The sequence below is a fragment of the Callionymus lyra genome, chromosome 8 (genome assembly GCF_982586985.1).
Source record: "Callionymus lyra chromosome 8, fCalLyr1.hap1.1, whole genome shotgun sequence".
In the NCBI taxonomy this organism is placed as follows: domain Eukaryota; kingdom Metazoa; phylum Chordata; class Actinopteri; order Syngnathiformes; family Callionymidae; genus Callionymus; species Callionymus lyra.
The window spans coordinates 1,933,838-1,952,417 of NC_141825.1; the positions used below are offsets into that span (position 1 = coordinate 1,933,838).

At 43.8% G+C, this 18,580-nt stretch overlaps 2 protein-coding genes across 6 annotated transcripts in view; both read right to left on the reverse strand.

The window, feature by feature from the left end:
- Positions 1–3,996, reverse strand: part of spire2 (spire-type actin nucleation factor 2) — a 33,617-nt gene extending 29,621 nt beyond the window's left edge. For 2 of the 3 annotated variants that reach the window (XM_087797693.1, XM_087797695.1), the window contains exon 1: positions 3,967–3,996. The gene's annotated coding sequence lies outside the window, so the exon portion shown is untranslated. Of the gene's footprint in view, positions 1–1,539; positions 1,551–3,966 lie in introns of those variants that run through there. The other variant, XM_087797694.1, reaches the window with a different exon arrangement.
- A 696-nt stretch (positions 3,997–4,692) lies between these two features.
- Positions 4,693–8,663, reverse strand: chst6 (carbohydrate sulfotransferase 6). 3 transcript variants are annotated; one of them, XM_087797295.1, is made up of 3 exons: positions 8,577–8,663; positions 8,024–8,166; positions 4,693–6,785 (listed from the first exon to the last, which is right to left on the reverse strand). In XM_087797295.1, exon 3 carries the CDS (start codon positions 6,770–6,772, stop codon positions 5,576–5,578), a length of 1,197 nt encoding a protein of 398 aa, XP_087653421.1. In that variant the 5' UTR covers positions 6,773–6,785; positions 8,024–8,166; positions 8,577–8,663; the 3' UTR covers positions 4,693–5,575. The 3 variants fall into 3 exon arrangements, with proteins under 3 accessions (XP_087653421.1, XP_087653423.1, XP_087653422.1); XM_087797297.1 differs by having other exon boundaries at positions 8,024–8,175; positions 8,577–8,649; XM_087797296.1 differs by lacking the exon at positions 8,577–8,663 and having other exon boundaries at positions 8,024–8,298.
- Between the last annotated feature and the right edge of the window lie 9,917 nt (positions 8,664–18,580).

Below are 18,580 nucleotides of genomic sequence, written 5' to 3' on the forward strand. Positions count from 1 at the left end.
AGAAGAAGACTGAGGACCAAGGAGAAAAAGATTTAGAGAGAAAACTAAAAGAATTTGAGGTAGATTATTTAGACAACCAAACCGATACTCTTCTCTGTCAGATTAGGAAAGTTAAATTAGAATTAAACGATATCTTGAATGAAAAAGTGAAATTCCAAATAAAAGACTATGCCTTACTGAACTCCAGCACAGCAATAAATCAACCAAATATTTGGCAAATTTAATTAAACGAGAAAAAGAAAAATCATTATATTATAAAGGACAATAGTGGAAAATCCTTTCACACACAGGAATACGTTAATAAAGTATTTGAGGACTTTTATATAATGCAGATTTAACCCAGACACAGATGATATCATGAAGTCCCTCAACGGATTAAAATTACCACAATTTTCTAGAGAACAAGTAAATAGTTTAGACAGGCCCATATCACCAGAAGAAATGTTCATAGCTCTTAACAAGATGTCCAACAATAAATCTCCAGGCCCAGACGGGTTTCCAGTTGAGTTCTACAAATACTTCTGGCAGACTATCTCAAATCTTTTCATTCGAATGGTAACAGAAGTCACATCAACAACTAGGATTCCCTCATCAATGAACACTGCTATGAGTACGCTACTCTTAAAACCTGATAAAGACTCAGCTAACTACCTCCCCCTTTCACTGATCAACACAGACATCAAGAACTTTAGTAAAGTGTAGGATCTAGAATACACTCTAAACTGGTCAAAATCAACTATTTTGCCACCTGTAAAGGCCAAATAATGTCTGTCAACGTTAGTTTCTCCAAACCGTCTAACAGTAGATAAATATAATATATAAATATAAATAAATATTTAGGAATCTAAATCGCCTGAATCCCCTTATCTATTAGTATTGTTCCCCTTGAATTTCTCTCCACTACTTCAAAGGATACAGGATGACCTAAATCGCTGGACAAAATTACTTTTATCACTTATAGAAAGAATAGAAACAGTCAAAATGTCAATTCTGCAAAAAATCAATTATCTATTCACAATGATTCCCATCACTCCAAACTGTCTCTGTTTCAAAGCTTTAAACTCTGCAGTTAACAAATTCTATTGGAAAAATAAATCTCCAAGAATAAAATCAACTACATTGCAAAAACCAAAGACACAAGGTGGACTTGAAGCTCCAAATTTTCAACTTTATCATCTATCCTACCAGCTAAAATATCTAACCCAGTGGCTAAAAGATCCAAAGTCTGATTCTTCCTGGCTTGAAAAAAATGATTAACAGCAGCTTGAAGGAAAAGGGTGTTACACACCTTCACCATATTGTACAAGAAAACTCACTCATAGGCTTCTCTGAACTTGGAGATACATTTAATATGACAAATTCATACTTTTTTAGAATATATGCAATTGCATTCTACAATTTTACAAATAATTAGAAAAAATGTATCATCAGAAGATTCACTTCCAGTGAATAAAATGCTAAACATCCCCAGTAAAAAGAAAATAATATCAAAATATATTCGGTACTAAACCAGGAGGACACCTCTACATGCATACCAACCTAAAAATGGGATGAAGACCTCTCCAAGATCACCAACTCCGACTTTTGGAGTCTTCATATGTAACAACGTTTTCATTAGGAATACAATTAAACATTAACAGCTTAGTGGGTGCTGCGGTGGGGTCGGGGGGCTGGTGGGCTGGCCGACTGGGGGCGGCACTTGGACTGTTGGGGGTGGGGCTTGGGGTTTGCTAGTTGTTCTGGATAGCCCTCTGGCCTGGTTGGCCTTCCACCTTGTCCATGATGGGGGGCCGTGGGTGGGCTGGGCTTGGGATGGATGCCCACTGCAGTTGTGGCTGCGCCTTTGCCCTGTGATGCATGTGCCGGGTCGGGGGTGTTTGCCTCCCTGGCTGCTGGGTGGTGCATGGCTGGGGTGGTTGGTCTTTCGGGGGCTACCCGGGAGGCTTGCCGCATAGTAAGCTGGGAAAAATGGGCTGGGGGCCGGCGGACATGATGGGCAGACCTTGGTATCACAGAGACCGTGGTCCGGTCATTGAATGCTGCTGGCCCCCCTGCCCTCATGACCTCGGCTTCTCTGTGACCCGGGAGACACTCACCGGAAGACTGGACTGGTACCTGACCGTGCTGCTCCCCGGCTCCTCGGATGGTACACGGCCCAACTTCTGGCCGTGTTAATACAAAGATTACTCACTTATACACATGTAAATGTAGGCTGTGCAGGTCCTATCAGTTCCAATATTTAATGAGCGACAACAACAACTTAGCCTAAATTAGCTATCTATGAAAAACTGTTGTTAACAATGGATAGCTCACCACAGGATGAACACAATACTATTATACTGTATTTGTTATTTTTGTTTTTTTCTTATATATGTTTGTAACTGGTGAAGGTATGCGAATAATACAAAAACATTTTTAAAAGCTTTCTAAGAGACGAGGCAGGGCCTTGAGGATAAACCAATAGCAAAGCAGTTCGAGGGCTTCGCACCAATTTGTAGAACCTGAGATTATGATGATAACTCAGGGGTTATGGAAGCTCCCAGTAAGTAAGTAAGTAAGTAAGTAAGTAATTTTTATTTGTATAGCGCTTTTCCAGACCAGGGTTACAAAGCGCTTAAACAATCAAAACAATACTCAAAAGAGTACATACTTTAAAGATCAAGATAATACTGAGAACAACACAGGAGTTCCAGAAAATCAAGGAAAAGCCTGAACAAATAGAAACGTCTTAAGGTGTTTCTTAAAGGAGTCAGTAGACTCCATCAAGCGCAAAGAGAGAGGAAGATCGTTCCAAAGTTTAGGAGCAACAGCCTGAAAAGATTTCTCTCCTCTGGTCCTGAGCCGTGTGCGTGGAACCATAAGTAGATTCTGATCCACAGACCTCAGAGCCCGAGCTGGGGTGTAAGGCTGGATCAGATCAGTGATGTAAGGAGGAGCCTGACCATGAATAGCTCTGAAAGTAAGAACCAGAATTTTAAAGTTGATCCTAAAAGAAACTGGAAGCCAGTGAAGAGTTTTAAGGATCAATACGTTTTAAGGATTAACATTAAGGATTAAGGATCAGTCTATCACAGGCGAAATAATTTATTGTTAGATAGATCGATTGATTTTATTAACTCTTCTGGTCTGATCTCCTTCGGGAAATGTTCTCATTTTTGAACTGATTGTACACTTGTAGAAAATGTCCTGATGTTTTAGAGTAAATTAAAAAAAACATTTTTTTATTTTATTTATATAGCTAAGACTCAAGTCATTGAGTTTCAAAACGTCGATTTTATGAAAGATAAATAGGAAAACAAAAAATAGAGTCTGTGTAAATGTAATCTCAAACATCAGGGCGTTTTCTAGCGTACAATCAGTTAAAACATGACACAATTATTTAGCCTGAGATTAAAAGTCATTTGAACCAGTAGATGGTATGGACATGATTCATTATTTTTTCCTCTCATCTTTCATAAAATCAAGGCTAAATAAATAGTGGTGTATTTTGAACGTAACGCACATGCGCACATGGATCGCTGATTTGGATCGATTTCCACTCTACTTTTGGCCGAATCTAGTTCCCGTAAAAACATGTAGGATCGAAATATGTCACTGCGCATGCGTTCCCGGATCGCGCAGGTTTCCCGGTTAGTGTGCTGTTAGTGTTTTCCCTTAATGTCGAAGTGTTCTCACTTTTGTATTTTCATTTTGGATAAATGTCGAAGTGTTGGCATTTGTTGTGAGCTTTGTCGGCCACCGTTTTACGGGGATTAAATATTGGTACACATGTTTTCTGTATATCATATTTAATTTTCAATAATTGTTCCCATTTTCTCATCCCCTTATTAAAAAAAAAATAAAAAAAATCATTATTCATGTATTCTTCTTTTAAATATATATCGAATCAAACATTAGATTTTTTTGTAATATGTTCCCAGGTAATTGTTAATTTCTAGTTCCAACACCTAAAAAGATACAACTCACGTGTTTGTTGGTTGTTACTTTCGAATCAAGTGAGCTGGATAAGGAGTGATGGAGAGTTTACTTTTACATTCATGATGAGGAGCAGCTTTGAACCTCACCTGGTCTTGTAACAAGGAGCGACACGAGGAAAGAAAGATACAAAGCAAACAATCAAAGAGAACAAACTGCTGCTGCTTTTTTTTCTTTGGTGAGTCGGGACAATAAAGGAGACCTGGAGGTCTTGCACGTCGCTCCTTCAATGCTGACACTGCAGCAAGATTTTTAAAGAACAGTCGTCATTGACTTTTCAAGACTCAATGACCAAAAGATAATCTTACACCACACAAAGCTGTACAAATTAGCGCACCATTACAAATGTCACAATGTTAGGTTTATTGTTGACCTTACATCAACCTTCTGTGGTACACATTTCTTCCCAGCAGGTCGAGATCATTCTTGTTATATTCTCCTTCCAATAGCATTAATAACTCTACATCTACATTTGCCCTTTTCAGACATATTATTTTTCATGTTTGAACCTTACCTTCAGGTAACCATCAGCCTCAATTAATCTCAAGACCGGCCATCTTCTGTGATGTGATCAAAAACTGGAGATCTGTTCTAATGGTGCTGACGATATTTAGACAGGAATACGTTCTGTCGGCTTGTTCAAATACAGATTTGAGTAGAGGTTTTACATTTTTAAATCTTTATACATAAAACTCTCTCAGCAGGGGACACGCCAAATAATCAATCAAGGTTTTTATTCATCACCACCATCATTCGTACCAGAGTTTCCACTTTAAGTTTCAGAATAAATACAACTGAATCACTTTTTTTAACATAACTTCTTACCCGTTTTTTAAATCCAGTCAGAAACATTACATCACATGAAAACAGATTTAACTAGAAACATTTTGAATTGAGTTCAAATGGTCTTATCTTTTGGAGACAGAAAGAGAGGGAGAGAGAAAAAGGAAACAGGGGGTACAGGAATGATGTTAAAGACTAGACAATTAAACAATGTGATAAAGGCAGGAAGTGGTAGAAAGAATGTATGAAAGGGAAGGGAAGCTGCAAGTAAAATAAAATCAACATACATTATAAGGGAGGTGGTCATGATTAGAAAATGTATTTGGCTAAAAAGTCAATGTGACTTAACTTCAGTAGTGATTGTTCAGCAGGGGGCGCTAATTCTCTCCTTTCAAGTTTTGGGGACTTAGTGACATCAAGGGCTGCAGCGACTTATTTATAGATTTTATAGTTCTCATTGCTGTACCGAATATCTTTCCAGTTCTTGTCATCTCTAGGTGTGTCACCATTGTTCATAGTAATTAGACGTGGAATGTAACCAGACCATGCCTTTCCAATACACCTAGGAGACAAGATTGTTTTTTCATGGCATGACGCCTAACATGCAACAGAAAAGACTGAACCTAACTATAAACTAAACAAGAGGGTGAGATCATGCTGGGCACACATCTGGCTCAACACTACTAAGAAAATAGTCTTCATCCCACAAGCCGACACTGCTGGATGCCTCTTTTAAGTGTTTTGGGAATGTGTCCGTGACACAGAGTACCCCAGAGTACAGACTGCTGCAGTCTTTAGGTCAATGTCAGGTCAGTGTCTATCTCTTCCGTTGTTGATCGTTCTTCTGTGGTAACCAGCTGAACTTGTATGGTTCACGCGGCACAAGCAGGTCGATGTCCAATTTCTTCTGCTCTTTTTCACTGTTAACGGTCTGATAGCCAAGCAGCGACATGGCCGACGCGCACAACTGCTGGATACGTTTTACCTTGCGGTGCGACAGCGTCGTACGCCAAGCCTGAGAAACATCTGCAGCGTTCCGTGAAGTAATCTTAAAGGCGTCCCTCCTCGTGCCTTTTCCTTTCCCATGAGTGACCTTGTAAATCCATTCCCTGAGTTGCGTGGTCATATCCAGACCCACAAACTCATACATGGCGCTGATTTCCTCCAGTGGATTATTAGCAACATCCTCATAGCGAACCATCTTGTAGCGCCCTTTGAGAAAGGGGGGCGGCTTCAGGACGGCGCGTTCATTGATGCGCACGTGGCTGCGGCAGATCTCCTGCATTACCTGGTACTGCACCTCCATTTGTGGAATGGCTCTCTGCTCTAATACAACGGCGTTATCGCTCACGAAGGCTTTGGCGGACTGTTCTCTGGAGCGCATCACCGCCCGAGGATCACGTACAAGATGGATAATACGCAAGTCCAGACTGGGGTCCTGCAGAAGGGGGTAGAGGGACTCCAATTCAAAGAATCTTACTTCCTTTAACACCACATGGCTGTAGGTCCCACAGGCCTCTTGCACCTTCTCCAGCCCACGAGCATCACAGGACTTAGCACAAATGCTCTGGTTGCTGAATTGGTCTCGCGGTGTGAGTGAGCAGGCTGGCGGCGAGCAGAGTGCCCGACTGTGACTCCACATGAACAGAGAGGACATGTTGTGTTGCTCCGGTAGGTAGGGCTCCATTACAGAAAGGTCACACTGGAACACATTTCGTATGAGATCCCTAACCGCCATCCTGAGGGTGTGTGCACCTGGTTTCTGAAATTTGTTCCAAAGGTGCCACGCGGGCTCCATCAGGTAGAAGGCCGACGGGTGCTGGCTGAACACCTGTCCCACGAAAGACGAGCCGGATCGCCAGGAGGACAGAAGCAGCACATGGACTTTGCCGTTAGCCGGAGTGGTCCCACAGGGACTCAGCTGAACGTACCAGCCACAAAACAGGACAAATGCTGCCCCCTGCAAGACCACCAAGAAGATCACGGAGCTCAGGTTCACTCTGCAGCGAGGCATGATGGCGGCAGCCCTGAAAGATGCAGAGAACAAAGAAAATGTGACACAGTCCCCTGGTTTATCCAGCAAAAGTTCAAATCAGATTCTCAAAAAATTGTTTGGATGTGTAGGACTAAAACAAACAAGACAATAAGCTGCCGTCCGAGTCACTCGAAGAGGGAACATCCTCAACAAGCCCCAACACGAGGCCCTCGACTCCAGACCCTCAGGATACGAAGACAAACAACGGAACACCATAAAGGCTTGCTCTACTTCCTCACCTCCCTCAATTTGTGCTTCCCTATTGTTTAACCCTTATAGCGTAAGATTCTGTTTTAAAGTTGAATTTTGCATTTAAAAAGGCAATTCAGGCAAGTTCTACTTCTACTAACACTAGCCAAGACTCATTTGTATTCAAACAGAAGCTTTTATTTTGAAGCGCATTGAAGAGATGTGTACTTGCCAGCGTATTCTGGTTTCCTCCCTCTGTTGTGCCACATGTGTCATACTTTTTCAATTACTCATTTTACAAGCACCAAGGTTATTCTTCTTTCAGAGTGCAAACGTTTTTGGTGTTTTGAGTTATTGTAAAGTAAAAATATCTGAATTAGTTATTTTTATATTTAAAAAATTGCATCAAAGTACTGCAAGTAATTTGTTTGTACTTTAGAAACTGTGAACTGTCTTCTGTTCTGCCTATTCTGCTGATCTGAGAGACTTATTCTCACTTTTTAATGTCGTTTTCAGGATAAAGTTGTCTGATCCTTGCACTTGTAACATTTTTTTTCCTCCAACATTCTGCCTTGTTGGTACAGGTCAAATGAGGGTCCCACACAGTGGAAGCTTAAAGCCCCAGCTGAGACATCTTCAACAACAACTCCAACATCTGCTATAACTTACATTCAAGCACACCTGTCCAATAATGAGAGTCAACATTTATTTAGCTGCACATGTCGAGGGTCAGAAGTGTCTTCTGGCTGTGTAAACTTCTAAAATGAAAAGTTGAATCTAAAATATATAAAAATGTTACACAAACATAATTATATACACGCAACTCCAGTTAATACCTTTTTTAATGAGACTATTTTAGGAAATCACCGCACTTAACACTTAATAATCGTATACATAGTAATTATATTTGTAATAGTTTATATAATGTGCTTGACAGGATTTTCGGGTAAGTGTCCGCTCACGGATACCACGGAAACCAGCTTACCACTCGAGGTTTACAAGGTGAGCAGCTCGCCCAAAAATCTTGACGAAAATTCTTACTTTGTTTGGTGTGTTGTGTTCGAAGGAGGAGCTGGACTTCTTTCCTCAGGAGGTACTCGGGGTTTTTCGTTCGTCCAGAACCACGGTTCTCCGCCGTCCTGTCCCCCGGTCAGCAGCAGCCCTGCTCACCGCTCCAGCAGTGCCTACATTCGCTTGAAGTTTGAGACGTGGCCAGTGGCAGAAGAAGAATTGGATCTCTCTCTCTCTCTCTCTCTCTCTCCCCTTCCCTCCCTCTCTCTCTTTCTCCCTCCTTCCTTCCCTCTCTCTCTCCCTCCTTCCTTCCCTCTCTCTCCCTCTCTCTCTCTCTCAACACTTGGTATGTATTTGACCAAGGGAAATCTATAGAATATGCAATATTTTTTAAATCCTAAAGTAAAATGAATTATAATAACATTATATCCGATCAAATTAAAACCTAAGCTTATTTTCAAATTTCCTTTTATTTATTTATGTTTGTCCAATTTTCCCATCATCACTTCATTCTTTTGGCTTGGCAGCCCCTAATAACAGCCAAAATATAAAATGTGTCCCCTGAGGAAATATATTTACTCACCCCTGTGCCCAGGTGCAAAACAAATAGACTCAAGGACTCATTCATTCCTCGGGCTATTAAATTGTACAATTCTGAGTTCGGAGGCAGGAGTGGAGTAAAAGTATCTGGATGTTCTTTTCTATGTTAGTCTTTGTATCCTTTGTCTTTGATCTATGTTCTTTATCTTTATCTTTAGACTTAGATTATATCATCTTGTTCTTTCTCTTTATGTTCTTGTTCTTATTTTATTTTGATTTATTTTTTATGAAAACATGCTGTATTTTCTGTTGCTATTGGAAAAAAAACAATTTCCCGAACGAGACCTGCTGAGGGATCAATAAAGTTTTACCTTACCTTACCTTATCTTACCCTGCCCCAGAGGAAAATGAATGGCCCACCCCTGGTCTAAGGCGTCTGAGCCATTGGTCTGCCCATTGACAACACCACCTTGCCGCCATGTCGCTGGGAGTCCAGTCATGTGGCGGACTGTCTTATCTTGTGCGCTGGTTTTGTCCAGCTTGAGCTTGATATTGCAGCCATGGCTGCTGACCAGGCCAGCAACGCGGATATTCTTTCTCTATAATTTGGGAGTACTGGCCTAAAGCTTAGGAGGCAGCGATCAATCCAAAAGAGAGAAGCGAAGAAGAGCTAAAATGTGATAATAAAACTTTAAAAAACAAGTAAAGAAATAAATATCAACATAAAATAAAGATTTATATGCCAAAACATATTTATAAACCTTTTGTTTAAAATAAACTGTTTTTTCCTCTTAATATGATGTCAATATTTTCTCCATTCATTTTGAGGGTCAAGAAATGTTCACAAAAGTTACCAAAAAGTGAAAAAGAAATCTGAAACAAAAAACTTCAGAAGGTTTTATTTAGAGTTATCAGAAAAAACACAAAATATATATTTTTAACCGTCAGTAGAAATGCCTGTGTTCTACTCTGACATCTTGCCCAGTCAACTGGCTGCATGTGGCCCCTGGGCATTGCTCAGGCCTAGTATTGGCCACACCTTTTTTGTTTTGTTTTACGCACCTGTTCAAAATGGTACATAAAACCACAGAACCATAGAACTAGGTGGCCGGAACGTGTCCCTTTGTCCTCCACAACCATGCAGATCTTACACATGCATGTCTTTCAACATGGGTCACATGTTTTGGGGCGCCTTCTGATATCACATCCGACAGGGGGGCCCAGTTTGTTTCAGAGCTGTGGTAAAGTTCTTCTGTACTGCGACTCACATTTCCTCACTATTACCAAAATGACACGTTTTCACTTCTTGAAAAATGAAATGGACCAACACAAAAGGTTTGGTCAAGTGACCTAAATTAATTTTATATTTAATAATGAGAGAAGTATTGCTGTGGTGTTCCTATGTCTGTGTTTCTTCACGCTAAATAACCTTAAAATATAAATATAAGCTTGTTTAGGTTTGTTACCACTGAAAACATTTAAAATATTTGTTGGAGGTAGTTTTATGCTTGCTGTTGATACAGAGGTGTGAGTGCAGTTGGAATGGTCTAGAAGTTCTATGCCATCAGAACTTTATTATCGCACCTGTATCATTTTGACACACATTTATTCAGACATTCTAGTGCTTATCGCCATCCGTCTCCACCATTTGCACACCGTGCGGCACACTATAAAGGAGACATCACTCACCTTAGGAATAGAAAACCGAGGAAAGAGTGGACATCCAAAGAAGATTGTGGCAGCATAAAGGATGCACCTGGTTCCTGTGTGAGCCAGACTCATATCCTGCTGCCATGAGTATTTTGCGCTTCATAATGCACCACACATTTTCAATGGGCATCTGGGCCGCTGGCAGGCTGAGTCTAGGACCTGCACTCTTTTACTATAAAGCCATGCTTGTGCAGAATGAGGCTCAAGGGATGTTGCTTGGATGGAAGCATGTGTTCCTCCAAAACCTCTATCTTTCAGCATTGATTGGTGCCATCACATATATTTAAGTCGCCTTTGATACACTAACACCCCCCCATACCATCACAGATGCTGACTTTTGAACTTGGCGATGGTCAAGCATCATTTTCCCTTTTGTTCTTAATTGCTCCTAAACCTAATCAATGATATCCATTATACAGTGATGTTTTTTTTAATGCAGTGCTGTCTCTTCTGTGTGTGTATACATTTTCCTACTTGAATAGGAAGTCCAGGGGAGTGCAATTACATTTCCTAATGGGCCTAATTACACAATTATTTTTTCTTTCATTTTTAGGGACTAAAAATACATTGAGGATAAAAGAATAGAAGGAAAACTGTAAGTAAGTAAGTGATTTATATTTGTAGAGCACTTTTCCAGACTAGGGTTACAAATCACTTAAACAATTCCCAATAAAATATATGCTTAAAAGGTCAAGACACCACTGAGACAAACACATGAGTCTCAGAGAATCAAGGAAAAGCCAGCACGGATAAAAATGTCTTAAGATGTTTCTTGAAAGACACATAGAGAGGGTCAATCTGACCTGCTTAATAAAACCAAGTAAAAATGTCAGTAGAAGACCTATTAAAGAAAATCTAATTCAAATAAATCTAAATCAAATAAATACTACCATTGTAGAGGACAGGAGAATTAAGTGTGGATTGTTGAATATCCGATCCCTGTCCTCAAAAGCTGCACTAATTAATGAACTTATATCAGATAAAACCATTGACTTATTATTCTTAACCGAAACCTGGCTGTCTATAGATGATAACGTATCTTTAAATGAATCAAACCACCCAGCCACACTAACTTTAACGCCCCTCGACGCTCTGGTCGAGGAGGTGGAGTCGCAGCCATCATCAACTCATGTCTGTCAACCTTTACTAGACCACAATGTGATTTCAACTCTTTTGAAAGTATTATACTTAGCGTATCTAATACAACCTTGAGATCAGGTCAGTCACTTCTCTTTGTTGGAGTCTATCGTCCCCCTGGACCTTATTCTGAATTCTTGTCTGAGTTCCCTGAGTTCTTGACCAGCCTGGTGCTTAAATCAGATAAAGTGATTATTGTTGGTGACTTTAACATCCATGTTGATATGGTCCATGATAGCTTAGCTAACAGGTTTGACTCTATCCTGGAGTCATTTGGTTTCTCTCAGTATGTACATGAATCGACTCACTGCTTTAAGCACACATTAGACCTTGTCCTAGCATACGGACTTGAAATTAAAAATGTTATTGTCTCTCCTCAGAATTCAGTTCTTTCCGACCATCAATTAATAACCTTTGACTTCATTTTAAATGAGCCAAGTCTACAGAGCAGGAGCACTCTCAAAAGATGTCTGTCTGAAAGTGTCGTTACCAAGTTTATGGAAATAATTCCCTCTGTGCTCAGTAAAACGCCTAGCCTCAGTGTGTCAAGAAACTCTACCCATAGTCACCCAGACATTGATAACTTTGTGGGCAGTTTTACAGACTCGTTGCACAATACGCTTGACTTAATCGCACCACTACCTCAAAAGACTGTTAACAGAAGTAGTCTTGCTCCCTGGTATACTCAGGAAACACGTAAATTAAAACAGGATTCTAGACGACTAGAGAAGAAATGGCGTTCATCAAAACATAATGAATTCTACCAGGACTGGCAGGATAAGTTAAAAATATACAAGGCATCTCTTCGGAAAGCCAGAGCCAGCTACTACTCATCACTTATAGAAGCAAATAATTCAATTCAATTCAATTCAATTTTATTTAAAGTGTCTTATCATAACAAAGTTATCTCAAGACACTATACAGTTGAAATAAGACTACAGTTGATCAAGGAAAAATAGATCCCAGCAATTCAACAAAGAGCAAGAAACAAAACACTGTACAGTGAGCTGTACAGTGAGCAATGGCGAGGAAAAACTTCCTTTTAGAAGGCAGAAACCTCGAGCGGAACTAGACTCATTGTTGACGGCCTGCCGCTTTGACCGGCTGGGAGGAAGGATGGGGGGGTAGACAGATGGATAAGGAGAGGAGTGAGGGAGGATATAGTGAGAGAAAAGAGGAGAGTGTAGGAGAGTCCATGGGGGTTCTGGAGAGAACTCGGGATCTGATGACGTGGTGAAGATCCTGGATCAGCAGCAGCTCTGGAGGTGGATCCCTGGATCAGCAGCAGCTCTGGAGGTGGATCCCTGGGGCTCCGGGAGAGAAATAAAAAGGTGTGGGTTTGGGACAAATGTATACAATACACAGGTATACAGACTCCGGTGACGGGTGAAGATATATAGAGGGGAGGGGGGGGGGGGGTTGAAATAGCCAGGCCAGAGGGCACATACCTAGCACAGCAGATCCAGACACAGGGGCCCAAGCCGTGGCAGGAACCCGCGGGAGACCAGGACCCGGCAGGCGAGATAACCACCAGAGCCGACCCCAAACACCAGCGAGAAGGCGGACCACCACCGGGGGTGCGAGAGGGCAAGCACAGGCGAGGACGACCGAGGAAGCAGAGAGGGGGAGGCACCAGGCGCAGGCACCGGGGCAGAGGGGCAGCCAGAAGAACCAGTCAGGGGATAGAGCCCCGGGGCCAGGCCGGGCCACGGAGGACCCCCAGACCGTCAGGCTGCCACCAAGTCCATAGCAGGGGACCGAGTCAAGGAGATAGGGATCCACCACAGCAGCGGCGGCGGAGCCCCCCCCCAATACCCTGCGGACACGGCCAGTAGCCGGGTCGAGTGCCACCGCATGAGCCCGGGGGAGCAATGGCCAGGCACCGGCTCAGGTCCTCCGGTGAGAGTCACAGGGGGGCCACGGTTGTGCGGGCAGGGCGGGGGTAATGGGGCTGCAGCCGTCCGGGAACGGCCCCAAATCTTTGAACTGTAGACCGTCCCCAACAGCCGCAGCCCACCTACCCCATGTCATGAGGGAAGTTTGGGGGGCCAGCAGTATTCCATGGGCGGTCCACGGTCTCTAAGGTGTAGAGGCCCCGCCCATCACACGTACTGACCCCCAGCCCCCGCCCCCACCCACCATGCAGCACCCAGGGGGACAGCAGCACTTGCATGGGCGGTACATGGTCTCAATGGTAACATGGGTCCGCCCAATGCCTCCGCCGTCCCCCCAATGTGGCCCGGCCCAGTGTGGCCCCCCCCCCCACCCGGGAAGCCCCCGAAAGACCGACCAACCCGGCCACGAACCCCCAGGACCAAGGGCAACAAACTCCCCGACCACAGCACATGCCACACAGGGCGGGTAGAGGACCACAGCCACCGCTGCAGCAGACACCCACCCCAAGACAGGCCCCCCACCACAGACCAGGCGAAGCCATCGGGGCCGGCCCGGCCAGCCCCAGCCCCACCCCTAACAGTTCACCCGCCAACCCCGTCAGCGGGACCAGCAACCCCCCAGCCCCAGCACCGCCCCCAACGCAACCCCCCATTCACCCCCCCAACCACCCCCGCCAGCACCAACCCCCACACACCACCAAAGACCCCCCGGAAGCGGGCCACCCCCCCGCCGGCACACGGGGCCATCGCGGCACCAGCGGTCACCACCACCAGGCCCAAAGGCACCCACAGGCCCCACCCGCCGGGCCCCTCACACCCGAATCGGCCAAGCCAGAACGGCCCCGGCGAGAAAAGAAGGATATACAGAGCTCGTTGTCTAAAACTAAAACTAAAACTCCTCCAGCATTCTCAGCCTATAGCAGCTTAGATAAACAGTTTTGTTAGTTATGACAGCTAGAGATAAACAGTCAAGTTAATTATAGGCTTTATCGAAAAGTAAGGTTTTAAGATTATTTTTAAACATAGAGAGGGTGTCTGCCCTCCGGACTGAAGCCGGTAGTTTGTTCCACAGCAGAGGGGCTTAAATAAGAATAACCCCAAGTTCTTATTCAGCACTGTAGCCAGGCTGACACGGAGCCATCAGTCCATTGAGCAGTCCATCCCTTCTCATCTTAGTAGCAGTGACTTCATGAACTTTTTTAATGAAAAAATTGTAACTATTAGAGGAAAGATTCAAGACCTCCTAGATTCTTCTAATACAACCAGTGCAGCCTCACCGGTCACAGACACTATGACTGATACATACTTTGACTCCTTTCTACCAGTGAGTCCTCGACAGCTGTCCCAGGTTGTTTCCTCCTCAAAGTCCACAACATGTCTTCTCGATCCTATTCCCACATGGCTACTTAAAGAACTGTTCCCCTTACTTAGCACTTTCATACTTGACATTATTAACTTGTCAATAACATCAGGCTATGTGCCTCAGATTTTTAAAGTTGCAGTAATTAAACCTCTGCTTAAAAAACCCACTCTCGATCCAGAGGTCCTCACTAACTATAGGCCTATCTCTAATCTAGTATTAATTTCAAAACTTCTGGAGAAAGTGGTAACGAGTCAGCTCTGTGATTATCTCCAGGACAATGATCAATTTGAGGTGTTTCAGTCTGGTTTTAGGGAACACCAAAGCACAGAGACCGCCCTGGTAAAAGTAAGTAACGACCTACTGATGGCCTCTGATCAGGGCCATGTTTCAGTTCTTTTTCTTCTAGATCTCAGTGCTGCATTTGACACTGTCGACCACCAAATCCTTCTACAGAGGCTAGAATACCATATAGGCATTCGTGGAACTGCTCTTAACTGGTTTAAATCTTACCTCGGATAGAACGCACTATGTACATGTCAACCACCTCTCATCGACACACACTAAAGTCAGCTATGGTGTCCCACAAGGTTCTGTTCTTGGTCCAATACTATTCACAATCTATATGCTCCCACTAGGGGACTTGATTAGAAGACACTCTATAAACTTTCACTGTTATGCTGATGACACCCAACTTTACTTGTCCATGAAGCCAGATGAAAGAAATCAGCTAACACAATTACAGTCCTGTATTACAGATATCAAGTCATGGATGACCAAAAACTTCCTCCTACTGAACTCGGAAAAGACTGAGGTTTTACTAGTTGGTCCGCAACATCTCAGACAATCATTAACTAATGATCTAGCTTTACAAAATGGACTTGCTCCTGCTACTAGCACCACTGTAAAGAATCTGGGTGTATGCTTTGACGAGGACTTATCATTTAACTCACACATAAAACAAATCTCACGGACTGCTTACTCCACCTTCGTAACATTTCAAAAATTAGGCACTTCCTTCCTTTAGATGCCGCTGAGAAGCTCACCCATGCTTTTGTAACCTCCAGGCTGGACTATTGTAACTCTCTTCTCTCAGGATGTTCTAAAAAATCTCTCAGAACTCTTCAGCTCATTCAGAACTCTGCAGCTCGTGTCAGTACGTGTGATGGGCGAGGCCTCTACACCTTAGAGACCGTGGACCGCCCATGAAATACTGCTGGCCCCCCAAACTTCCCTCATGACATGGGGGAGGTGGGCTGTGGCTGTTGGGGACGGTCTACAGTTCAAAGATTGGGGGCCGTTCCCGGACGGCTGCAGCCCCATTACCCCCGCCCTGCCCACACAACCGTGGTCCCCCTGTGACCCGGGGGACTCTCACCGGAGGACCTGAGCCGGTGCCTGGCCATTGCTCCCCCGGGCTCATGCGGTGGCACTCGACCCGGCTACTGGCCGTGTCCGCAGGGTATTGGGGGGGGCTCCGCTGCCGCTGCTGTGGTGGATCCCTATCTCCTTGGCTCGGTCCCCTGCTATGGACTTGGTGGCAGCCTGACGGTCTGGGGGTCTTCCGTGGCCCGGCCTGGCCCCGGGGCTCTATCCCCTGACTGGTTCTTCTGGCTGTCCCTCTGCCTCCGTGCCTGCGCCTGGTGCCTCCCCCTCTTTGCTTCCTCGGTCGTCCTCGCCTGTGCTTGCCCTCTCGCGCCCTCGGTGGTGGTCCGCCTTCTCGCTGGTGTTTGGGGTCGGCTCTGGTGGTTATCTCGCCTGCCGGGTCCTGGTCTCCCGCGGGTTCCTGCCGCGGCTTGGGCCCCCGTGTCTGGATCCTGCTGTGCTAGGTATGTGCCCTCTGGCCTGGCTATTTCAACCCCCCCCCCCCTCTCCCCTCTATATATCTTCACCCGTCACCGGAGTCTGTATACCTGTGTATTGTATACATTTGTCCCAAACCCACACCTTTTTATTTCTCTCCCGGAGCCCCAGGGATCCACCTCCAGAGCTGCTGCTGATCCAGGGATCCACCTCCAGAGCTCCTGCTGATCCAGGATCTTCACCACGTCATCAGATCCCGAGTTCTCTCCAGCACCCCCATGGACTCTCCTACACTCTCCTCTGTTCTCTCACTATATCCTCCCTCACTCCTCTCCTTATCCATCTGTCTACCCCCCCATCCTTCCTCCCAGCCGGTCAAAGCGGCAGGCCGTCAACAATGAGTCTGGTTCCGCTAGAGGTTTCTGCCTTCTAAAAGGAAGTTTTTCCTCACCATAGCTCACTGTACAGCTCACTGTACAGCTCACTGTACAGCTCACTGTACAGTGTTTTGTTTCTTGCTCTTTGTTGAATTGCTGGGATCTATTTTTCCCTAATCAACTGTAGTCTTATTTCAACTGTATAGTGTCTTGAGATAACTTTGTTATGATAAGACACTTTAAATAAAATTGAATTGAATTGAATTGAAAGAGTCAGTAGGTCCATCAAGCACAGAGAGAGAGGAAGATCGTTCCAAATCTTAGGAGGAACAGCCTGGAAGGATTTCTCTCCTCTGGTCCTGAACCGTGTGCGAGGAACCATCAGTAGATTCTGATCCACAGACCTCAGAGCCCGAGCTGGGGTGTAAGGCTGGATCAGATCAGTGATGTAAGGAGGAGCCTGACCATGAATAGATCTGAAAGTAAGAACCAGAATTTTGAAGTTGATCCTGAAAGAAATTGGCAGCCAGTGAAGAGATTTATTCTCGCTGCAGAGTTCTCTATGACAATTTTCTCCATTAACATTCTATTTCGTCATGTCATTTTCTTTTCCTTTGTTTTACATAGTGTAGTCAACAGCGGTTCCAGGCATTGTGTGGTGGATCACGTAATGGCACGCAACTGCCAACAATCTTTTTTTTGTTGGTCTCTTTTTGTGAGCACTTTTAGTTACTCAGTTTTGATGATTTTTTATTGTGATTAACTTTTTCTCTGTTATCTTCTTTTTCTGGTGCATTTTCATGCATCTGGCCGCTAGCCAATTGTTGATCTTCCTCCTTTTTGTTTTCTTTTGGAATGATTAAGATTTGGACACTTTAGAAAGGACAATACCCCCCTCTTGTGGACTATTGTTAGTTGGCTGTTCGTGTGAACTGGACTGTGTCAATTGTAAAATCAATTGTACCCCTCATCCTACAGGCCTCTTCACTTCCAAAGTGACTGCAGCGGCAGTCTATATTTTGCTAGGGCAGGGCAGAGAACATTGGGATGAGTTAGTTACATAGGTTGGACCTTGAACAGGAGAACACGCTGCTTCATTGTGAGGTGACCTTAAGATGGTAAACAATCGGTCAGGGCTACATGAAGGTGTGGCAACTCTTTTCCGTTGGTCAGTAATCCTGAGTTCATGAGCTTAAAAGATCCGGCAGCTGCTTTTGAGTTAGGCTTTAGGTGTTTGCTAAAGATGTTTCTGAAAATGTTTTTCGACATGACATCATTGGCACGATGAGGATTACAACCTCCAATCTCTTGTTATAAAAAGACTGATGGCTAATTTTACTATGTCCTAAAAGGACTTGTTAATTTGATAAGAGCTGCACTTAGAATGTACTCAATTTATACTTTCTTGCCCTTTATCGACAGATACTAAACAAACGTTTCTAAGCATTAGCGCGATTACAACTTTCGTCAAAGGTTGAGATGAGCAACATTATGTGTTAGGTGTGCACAAATCCACATTTATATATTTGTTGTGTGTTTGTCTGAGTAAACACCAGAAACATAATGATGCATGTTTTTTGCAAAACTATTTTATCTTTGTAACTTGTTTCTTGGTGCATTTGCATACATGTGTACACTTAGCCTTGTTCTGTGTGCATCTTTTTTTCAAATAAATTAGAGTTACTTCTTGTATGTAGCACATTCATTGTGGTGTCTTCCTGTAAGGACAGTCACATGATCATACGTCTGAAAGAACGAGAAAGAC

What these genes read in the sequence shown, in the direction of transcription:
- chst6 (XM_087797295.1), bottom strand. Translation starts at nt 6,772, where the DNA reads ATGCCTCGCTGCAGAGTGAACCTGAGCTCCGTGATCTTCTTGGTGGTC.